The sequence below is a fragment of the Dufourea novaeangliae genome, unplaced genomic scaffold (assembly GCF_001272555.1).
Source record: "Dufourea novaeangliae isolate 0120121106 unplaced genomic scaffold, ASM127255v1 scaffold18, whole genome shotgun sequence".
In the NCBI taxonomy this organism is placed as follows: domain Eukaryota; kingdom Metazoa; phylum Arthropoda; class Insecta; order Hymenoptera; family Halictidae; genus Dufourea; species Dufourea novaeangliae.
Window position 1 is genome coordinate 315 of NW_015373888.1, and position 10,542 is coordinate 10,856.

The 10,542-nt window shown below is 36.6% G+C and overlaps 1 protein-coding gene across 3 annotated transcripts; it reads right to left on the reverse strand.

The window, feature by feature from the left end:
- Positions 1-1,581: 1,581 nt before the first annotated feature.
- On the reverse strand, positions 1,582-10,191 carry LOC107195133 (facilitated trehalose transporter Tret1-like). 3 transcript variants are annotated; one of them, XM_015584936.1, is made up of 3 exons: positions 10,043-10,191; positions 6,398-6,509; positions 1,582-3,069 (listed from the first exon to the last, which is right to left on the reverse strand). In XM_015584936.1, exons 2-3 carry the CDS (start codon positions 6,474-6,476, stop codon positions 1,655-1,657), a joined length of 1,494 nt encoding a protein of 497 aa, XP_015440422.1. In that variant the 5' UTR covers positions 6,477-6,509; positions 10,043-10,191; the 3' UTR covers positions 1,582-1,654. The 3 variants fall into 3 exon arrangements, with proteins under 3 accessions (XP_015440422.1, XP_015440406.1, XP_015440414.1); XM_015584920.1 differs by lacking the exon at positions 10,043-10,191 and adding an exon at positions 9,783-9,996; XM_015584928.1 differs by lacking the exon at positions 10,043-10,191 and adding an exon at positions 9,540-9,573.
- Between the last annotated feature and the right edge of the window lie 351 nt (positions 10,192-10,542).

Genomic DNA, 10,542 nt, shown 5'->3' on the forward strand with positions numbered 1-10,542 from the left:
TTAAGTTTAACTTACAATAACTTAACGCAGTGGTAGACGCACGCTTTGAAGATGTAGACGTTAATCGATGTCTTCTTTCGATGGAATAACTGATTGGAAAAATATTTTTCATTATACAATACACATAGAATACATAATATGCACAGTAAATGAATCACTTAGAGCACCGATACCGCGGCTCGCTCTACCGCTCTCGTTATGATGTTCATACTCCCCAACTAATCTGGGTACCTGAAAGTATTTCATTGAATTTGTGTAAAAGATTTTACTACTTCCTAAAAGACTCCGTGTGATATTTGATAGCCTAAAAAACAACGTGACGATACAGGGTTTTGATTTATTTATGAAACTAATCTGATCAGTTGCTGTATTCTTTGACACTAATTTTCAAGAAAATCAAACTTCTGTATTTCACTTAATTTGAGAGACACGTAGCTGAATATTAACATACGTTCATTATTTAATTACTCGCAATAAAAAAAATGTTTGTAAGTAAATAACGTATATGTAAATTCATATGTAAAAATTTACCAATTGCCAGAAAGTAGTTATTCTTTCGTATTAAAGTTCTTACAATAGGCAGTAAGACTATTCATACTCCCATATAAATTATAAATATGTAAATGTTAATAAAAGCGGTGTATATATTCTCCCACATGTAGATTTGATAAACGATTTATGAAACTACATCTATTCTGAATTTATCTGTTACAAATATACAAATGTAAGGCAAGATATAAAAACGAATAAAACAAGAACATGTAATAAATAACATTAATAAAATGTCCATTAACGATGTATTAGAATAAATTGTCTTGTAGTTAAGTGAAAAAATATATACTTTTCCGTTTCATGTTTCATGACTGTTATATTTATCCCTTAATCTTAAACTGAAGCATCGGATATTTTTATTCCCGTCAAATCATATAGATACACGCAATATGAATGGAATATATAACACTTCATTTGTACTAATAATACTCAGAATTCATACTTTATCGGTAACGTCGAGTATTGACATTAAAATGGTAAGGGGGCTTCTGACGCCCTCGAAGTATGAGACAGAAAATTACAGTGCTTGTAGGACTATTCATATATCTCGTCTGTCATGTACATACATACAAAGCGCAGGAATCTGCAAAGGAGGTAAAGTGGCGCCGCCTGCCTACGATTCCTAGGACTATATAAAAAAAGTTCCAGGTTTTCTTCCAGTTTCCGTCACCAGATGGCTACCATAATTTTAGGCATTTCGATTTTACAGTTTTTCCGCGCCTTTTCAAATTCAAATTTCCAGTTTAATTATTCTTATGTTCTGATCTAGTTTTACAAACAAAGGGAACGAAATAAATGTAGTCTTCAGTTCCGTGTATCTGATTCACTGACAGAAAAAATTAGTAAAAAACGTCGCAACCGACAATAATTTTTTCGAATCCAAACAACTGTTTAACCCTATTGGAAGAGACATTTCATGCCAAGTTCCATGTTCTTCCTGCATATCCCGGGTATACCTTCCAGTACCGTGTTGAAATAAATCGTGCAAACATAAAACTTAACATACTATATCTTTATTTACATCTCCCATACTAATACATAAATAGACCTAAAAAATTAGAAATCTTATATCATATACAAAAATAACGTGTTTCACGCGTAGTCACGCTAAAACGTCCTCATCTTCCTCCACTCGTTTATTCGTCGGGTTTCCCCCGCTAAGAAGCACTTGAATCTCATTGTAAGTCCTGCCCTTCGTTTCCGGCACAAAGAACACCACCATTAGAAACGCGAGGAAGCAGGACACCGAGAAAAAGAGGTAAACCGTATGCGATCCGAAACTGTCCCCGATAACCTGGTATAACTTCGAGACCGTAAAACCCAGTATCCCATCGAAAACCGTAACAATAGCGCCGGCGGTTCCCTTAACCTCGCCAGGAAACAGTTCACCGATGAGCGCGTTGGTCAACGTGCCGAGCCCGATCTGATAAGCAATCTGAAAAACGATCACATCGACCACAGACAGATAATTCACCGCGGAAACGTCGACACCCCTCGCCTCGAGCATAAGATAGATCGCGAGCACGGCCAAAGTGACGAACGATCCCAAGCTGGAGAGAATCAGAAGCGGTCTTCGCCCGGCTCCTTCCACCGTCGCGGTAGCCAAACCACCGGAAACGAGGCCCACAACCAACACCAGAATCGTCGCTATTTTCGGATCGATGCCGATCGCCGATTTCTCGAACAACACCTGCAGATACTGCATGGTGCTGAAGTTCCCGCTAAGTTGCTGGGCGGCAATCAGGCCGAGAACAATCTTCAGTGCCTTCAGGTTAGTCGGTAGCCACATCGTCTTTAACCTGACCAGCCACGTGTGCTTGTCTATCGTTGTGTTTTGAGTGGAATTCACCGACAGACGGTTCTTTTGATTGTCCGACGACAATCGCAGAACCAAGTACAATTCCCTCTTCGCTTCCGTGCTGTCGTGGATACCCTTGAAGAACCCTAACGATTTCGCAGCCTCGGTTTTCTTGCCTCTAGCCGCCAAGAAGTGAGGCGTCTCGGGGAACCAGACGAAGCTCACGACGAACAGGATGGGTATCGTTAAAAGAACACCTACTAGGACCCGATATGACACCCAAGGACCTATGCTACAGGTGAACAACGAGCCAGTGAATACGTTCACCGCTATCAGTGTACCCAGGGCGCCTCTGATGTTCACGTCAGCCACTTCCGAAATGTACATCGGATTCGCTGTGTACGATATACCGACCCCTATACCCAGGATCACTCGAGCCACGTACAACGCCACCACGCTTCTCGCGACCAACACGATTATCCAGCCGATGATGTAAAAGACGCTCGACAGGATCAGGCACCGTTTACGACCGAAACGATCGGCGAACCAGGCTCCCAGAAACGGGCCGATCATCGAACCGATCACCGTTAACGAAACGATCCACGAACACTCGTCGTCCGTGAGTTTCACGGGCACATCGGGGTCGCCTGATGTCAAACGTGACAGAGAGGTGGTTGTCCATCCATATACCGTGCCGACAGCCACCATCGAAAGGGTTGCTGAAATTTGAAAAAAGCGACATACTCGATTTAATCGAATTTCATGTGAACTCGACGATGCGTTTATTTAGGGAAGTCTTCTGACTAATGTTTCTTCTCGAGGATTTATCGAAAAAAAGATCAAGTTTGGGGTTTTTCGAATTATTACACAGTTTCTCGCAGAAATTTTTGCGAGGAATTATCCTATAAAATTTGTAGAGTATAAAATAGATGATTAGAGAAAAATTTGATCATAGACATCAACTGCATTACAAAGTGAACAGATAAGGAATCATGCGAGAATAAAAATTTTAATATTAACATTTTTCAATATACTTCCATGAAAGTGTTACGAACAAATTGAAGGGATTCTCCTGGTGGAAATGAATTCAAACACGACATAATACGGATTATTTTTAATAATATACAGTTTGTATCGTGGCATAATGTATGAATAAGAATTATTATTTCTGCATTTTCCATATTCAAAAATATGCTAAAATTGTTAGAAGAATATCGTACATTGCAGACACCGGGCGTTATATGTATGTGTATACGGCAAGCGTTATAGAATTTTTCGGTTGAAGATTCTAGATGGAAAGAATTAACAACCCTAAAAAATGCTGAAAATACTTTCATTTTTTTTTTAAGTATCCCACCAAAAAATCTGAAAAATTTCAGGGACAATACTTATGGTAATATGTTGTTACTATAAAAATATAAATTTATACGATGCAAAGTTTCAATGAGAAATTCACATTTTGAAGTTTTTAATGTTTTCCAACTAGAATTTTCAACCGACAAATGTTTTGGACTGCGCTGATTTGAATATTCAGTTGAAACAAATTCGAATTGAATGGAAGGATATGTGTACACTATTATTAATACATTTCTCGAGATTTCTCGAGAAATGTCGAGAAATACAGAATAAAAATTTCTTTCCTCGAGAAATGAAAAGTATCAAGAAATCAGGAACACTAGTTCTGACTTTTAACGAGGGACAACAGACAAAAATATAGAATATTATACACTGCTTGGCAAAACTATAAAACCACCCTAAATATTTTCAATCCTTAAGTAATGTGTATGGGAACCGAATTTAGAAAGCAAGTCGGATGCAATATGCGGTCTGCTGTTATAAGCGGTGTCGCAATAACCGGACTCCACTGTAGGTACATTCGTAAGTATGTGCGTATTGACGCCGATTTTCATCCCCGATCACTCCGCTGTGGCCTTCCCTCCGCAAACATTATCGTCGTGCACGCCCACACACACACATATAATTTTGATCCTTAGACTAATACATTCACTAAATGTAATAATCTTACATTAATTTATCAATATCAACCCATTTGCATCAGAATCGGCCACATTTCTCCATACTGATTTCTTCGTATCTAATCTTAAATTAAGAAGCGCACAACATGACTTACAAATTACAACCTTCAGCAAAGTCCTTGTATTTCTGATTGAAAGAATGAGTTAAGAAGAGAAAAAGAAATTAATGCAAATGAGTCAACTAACATTGAACTTATACCTATTCGTAATAATAATACAACAAAATCTCAAATATATATTCCTGTTCATAAGCATTAGAACACTTATCGAATATAAACTAATGGAATAATTCATTACGAAATTGTTGAAAGTCTGAAATTGTAAATTTTGAGTGAAGGATTTAAAAGCTCAGTGGAGATCAGTTACGCCAATATAAACTAATCAAAGTGGCTGAAAATATATAATATTCATGAAACTTCACATTTTCATCATACAAACCAGGTGAATAATGCTTATAAACGGCAATGTAGTGTATCCGATAACGCCTAATTTGTTTAGTTACACAATTATATAAAAAATATTTTTTATCATACGATTGTTCAATTATAACATTATTATACGTAGTATGTATTTTAAAGGTTTGTATTATCCTCTTTAAAAACAAATGGAAATCTTACTTGCATCGTACACAATAAATCCTCATACCGTCCACTTCTCCCCTCCATACAGATGTCCAATCTCCTGCTAAAAATTTTCTTCGATTTCCTTTCATATACTTCATTGTGAACACAAATTTCTGCACACTTATCCACGATAGATTGAACAAGTCGAATCACTCGTAAGCAATAAACACTCCCGTTGTATACGATGTTTTTTGTTAATTAATATTAAAAAAAAACATCCAATTCTTTGTATAAATTATATAAAATTAATTATATAAAATGTAGTTATCACAGAAAAAGCGTACGATGGAATGCAAAGCAATAATGGTCATTCTCGAATCTCTTGTTACAACGAATCGAAGAACGCCTAAAAACGCTGCTCGCAGTCGAAAGGTTAACAAGTAAGCTTGAGTGACCCCAGAGTTCCATCTTTTTCTTTTACACTTTCGATATTCATGCCGAGCATACTCGTCGTGACAAGATGACGTTTAAAAAAAAATTTGAATTTGCTATTTAAAGTAGAATTTAGGTAAAACAAAAAACATACTCGTAATTTTAATACATTTTAGAATATTCTAGGACAAAAAAAGGAAACACACAAAGAAAAAAAATATGGATAGTTCGCGGCAAGAAATTAGCAGCTCGGGATGAAAAAAACCGTCGGTTTATTGTTCATTAGCACGAAAAGTTACAGTACACGCAGGACAGAGAACAAAATCTATGACATTGTCATAATTATTACAGTTCATTAGTCAACTGTAGACTAGTAACCCGTTTCTAACCAGCGAGCGACAATCGACAATGAAAAGACGTTTGCACGGTGTAGTAAAATTCCGTTACGATAACAAAAGTTTTCAAACAAGGTCGTCGATTCAATCGATTTTTAATTTTCTTGCATTTCAATACACAGAATACAGAACTCTATTAACAAAATCTTACTTATATTAAAATGTTCATTTAAAGTCATATTTAAGTTTAAATATAAATAATACTCTCGTGACAGTGTCATGAAAAATTATAAACAATTAAACATTATCAATGATGGATTACAGCTTAGTTGGACCGTTGATTAACTTTTGAAGTACGATTCACCTGAGTGTTTAAAAACCGTATTTAACTTATCGATTTGTAAGTGTAATTCAAGCTAGGAGTTGTTCATATTTAGTCATGTAAAAAAAAATATGTTTGAAAATAAGGAAGCATAGAATTTCAAACCGACCCAAACACCACTGTCTTTAGGAACGATAAAAACGTCCGTACTCCGAGGGTTAACAACAAAAAAGACACTCCTTGTTACTTTATTTCACAACCTCCCCGACTCCGTCCCGAAATTACTATATTAACGTCGATTAATGTACTATGACAGTAGAATTAAGAATTTTCTTATTAATAAGAGACAAGTAACTAACCAGAAATACACGCTAACCACTGCCGCCATTGTGTCCTTTTAGCTTCGAAGGCTTTGTCTTCCGACAAGTGCACCGACATGTTCACCCCTGAGCCCTCTTTTCGCGCGTGTATCTGTAATAAAAGATTTTCGAATACAGCAAAAATCATCGGACAAAAAATCGGAAAAATAATCAGATCACACAATCAGATGCCCAATTGCTGTCCCAACATTCGATAAAGAACTTTTCGTAAAAATGCACAAATAGGGTAAATGTCGCAATTATTGCCACCTTAAAGCTGTACCGTAATTTCGTTTAACCATTTTACGTGTTGTTTAACCTAACAATCATCTCAGTTTGGAACATAATATTATTTAACATCTCTTTCTTGAAAAAAAAACTAGTTTCATACATTAAATATGAAGAATTGGTTAATAATTCATTAAAATCTGCGAGTAATCCCAGTGTCCCTATAACTATCACCTCAAAAATTAATGTAATTCTCACATACTTTAAAAATTCATTTTGTACAATAGACATAGATTCAATAGTAAAATTACAGCTCTTTCTTTAGCGTGATTTCACCATCACTTTCTACTTACGTGGTCACGTTTTTGATGCTCAAATTGCACTTTCATTTTTCAACATTAATTTTTAAATACCGGGTACGTACATACAAGTACATGTATTTCCTTGTTTTTGTTATTCAAAGCCCAATTTGATAATAAAATTTTTTGTACACAATTCTTTATACGTTACACTTTTATCAAGTAAAATAAATAAAGTAGCAGTATTGGGGACACTGACAGTAATTAGGACTAGTATACTTTGTTAAACTTTGAGTTTTCACAAAATTTGTGTAAATTAACCTTTCTAGCGTTTTTAGTTTTCACGCAATACATCATTTTCGCCCAAAATCGTGCGTTTTTACAAAAACTCGTTTTTTCCAAAATCGAAGACGACAGAGAAGACTACCAGGATATTCCAATGGATACTACCGATCAAAGTTCGTGTTGAACAGTGTTATTTGAATTGTGCGATTTGGATTTCGTGAATCTAGGCTGGTCAAGTGTTAGTATAAACTAATATATATTTAAACAAGTGTACAATGACGAACCATTGTTGTTAATTCTACGGTTGTCCCACACTGTTCTACACTTTTTGGACGCTCCGATCCACTCTCTTACTTCAATGACCCTCAAATCCATACTGACATCCTTCCACAAGACAATCACCCAGATCACCCGTTTTTCTCTCCCCCCCTCATACTCTTAAAACTAACAATAAAGTGTATTCCCAAAAGAAGGCACCCGCAGACCATCGTTTCTACGGTTGACCCAATCGTATATTACCTGAATCCTGAACTAAAGCCCACATATTTACTGTTGTGACATACTCGCGATAAGCTCGCGATTTACCACTGCTGGTTGGTAAATTAATACCGCGGAGCTCGTTGGGAAGATGGTGTGATGGTGTACGATGATACGTATGTGGTTTTAAATGATCTGACACGACTTCGTAACACACTTAAACTTTAATATAACGTAAGAATGTGCTGTATACAGGGTGTCCCACCTAAAGTAAGCACCTTTAGTATCTCATTTGTTTTTTAATTGCGAACAATTCATTTCAATGAATGCTCAAAGTGATGTCCTTCAACTTCGATACATTTTTGCATTAGTCCCTCCTCTATCGAAGTTATTTTATCATTTAAATCTATTAATATTAATCTATTAATAGTTGTGTAATATTCGCTAAAAAAAATCTATATCGTTTGGTGCACGTTTGATACAAATTCGACAATGAATGAGCGATTTATTGCAAATTTTGTACCTACATTCATTACTGTTTTGCAAGTCGAGTACAGCTCCAGATTTGTAAAATTCACCACAAATAGAAACAATAACTTATCAACTACTATTTATTGTGTGAAAATATATGTTTCTCAATTACTGTTCTGTTTTTAATTTTAAGTCATTGCAATAATTTTATAAACGATTTTTTCTCATTTTAATAGTAGTAGAATAGGTAGGGTAGGAAAAGGTACGCTTCAACGCGGGCATTGGGACTGCTGATGGTTCAAGTTCATAGAGCATGGATAACACATTATTCTACAAAAATGCAGTGTCTGCGTAAAAAGAAAGATAAAGATATGACTAACTTTAAAGTCGTGTACATCACAATGGAATCTTAAAAAATTATAAAATTAAAGAAAAAAATATTTTAAATATTTAAAAACAATATACTGAAAATATTTTAAATTAAGTATAACGATTATCAATATTTTAAATATTTCATAAATTCAAATATTTTCGTACAGCACTTCATGCATTTTTCAGCGTCGTAACGTAATGATAGTACACGGTCTCGGTAAAATAGATAAAACAATGTATCACCTCCGTCCATAATTTTATACGCTAGATTACCTTCACGCGTTTTTAATCATTGTCATCACAATTACAACTCTCAAATTCAATATCTATCCGTGTTGTCAATTAAAGCGTTGCGTAATTTACTTCAAGCTCATCTAATTGTAAGAGCAGTAGATGGTATATTATCCCGTGCTTCGCGTAATATCGTACACACAATCTTCCGAACTATGTACTACTATTATAAAACATTTCCGACTCGCTCTCTATTCCGATAAACGATGTTTCCAATAATCGCAATTGCAATGTACATAGAAAAACGCGCGAGAAACAAATGCACTTAATTCACTTCGAAAAGACAAATGCTGCAATGGAAAAAAAAATTATTTCTTATCGCCATGTCTCGAGGCATTTCAAGGTTCTCCATTATTTTCTTTCACAGTAAAATTGTAATCCCTAAGAATACAAATTCATCTTCGCGTAAACCGTACGAAAATATGAAAAACAACCATTACGTTTGATTTAATAGAGTCATAAATAGCTTCACTATTTCTTTCCTAGTCTCTTCAAAACACTTTACAATTACCACGAATCCGATTACGATGTTCACCATTATCATTAAGCTCGTCAACTGTCACTTAACTTGAAATATCATCGTTCCTCGTTATTCACATAAAATGAAATATTATTTAAAATCGATCAAAAATTTTCTTTACTAAACCGAGAGACGACCCAGTCCACAAGAAAATTACAGTAGTAACTCAAACGTGATAAATAAAAAGAAAGTCTCATACCGGTTATCCACCTCACTCCATCTACACAGACGCCTCGTATCGAAATGGTGCATTCACGTCACACACACACAAAACACAACCAGATAGGTTTCCGATCGAGCGCCTGTTCAATCACACGCGGCCTCGTCAGGCCTCGTGTTTGGTAACATAACCTAACTGACTTTCCGACGCAGTCGAAGTTTCCTCGCGCAAAGGCCACCAAAAAGCAACACGGGAAACGCAGCAAAATTGATTAATACTCACCAGTGTCTCGGTGGTCCCTGTCATGATGATTCGCGAACGTTCGTAATCACAATGTGTCGCGTCCACAAGTGCTGTACCACGGTATATCGATATATCGATTTTACGAGAAAATTATCATGCTAACGGATTTTATCTAACTACGCGCGGGACGGATCGTCTGCACATGTATATACTCTTGTACACACGCACCGCACTCATATTTCGATTCGTCGGGGTCACGTGGGGAAGTCACAGAGAGTTGGAACCACCTCGATACGTACTTTTGCAACACTCTGTTCTCGATTCTGTTCGCCGCGTGAATTTACCCTCAACGTCTACGTAAATGGATCCTCCTGCCCGCCACCAGCGGTATTTATAAGCGTGTATCGACTGCTGAAATAGCCACCGGTTGACTGTGAGACCAGCGCACACCGTGCGACCGAAAGACATGAATTTCTTGAACGCGATATGTAAGTACACGCTGCGCTGCATCAGAAGTCGTTCTCCCCCGCGCCGCGTCCTCTGACGTTTATCGTCGACGAGAAACATTTCAGTGGACGGATATAACTTTGAAAATGGGTTTTAAGCTTCCGGGAATACGATCGACATTTTCCCAGCTCATCGAGCTTTACATTTAACCCCTCTTTAAGAGCTTAGTCTCTTGCCTTACGATTTTCTTCATGTCTGCGATACCCTAATAACCAATTGTGTACAAGTTCCGAGCAAGTTGCCAGCAATAACGTACAAATGTTGTCTAAAAAACCATAGCCATCTATTTCCG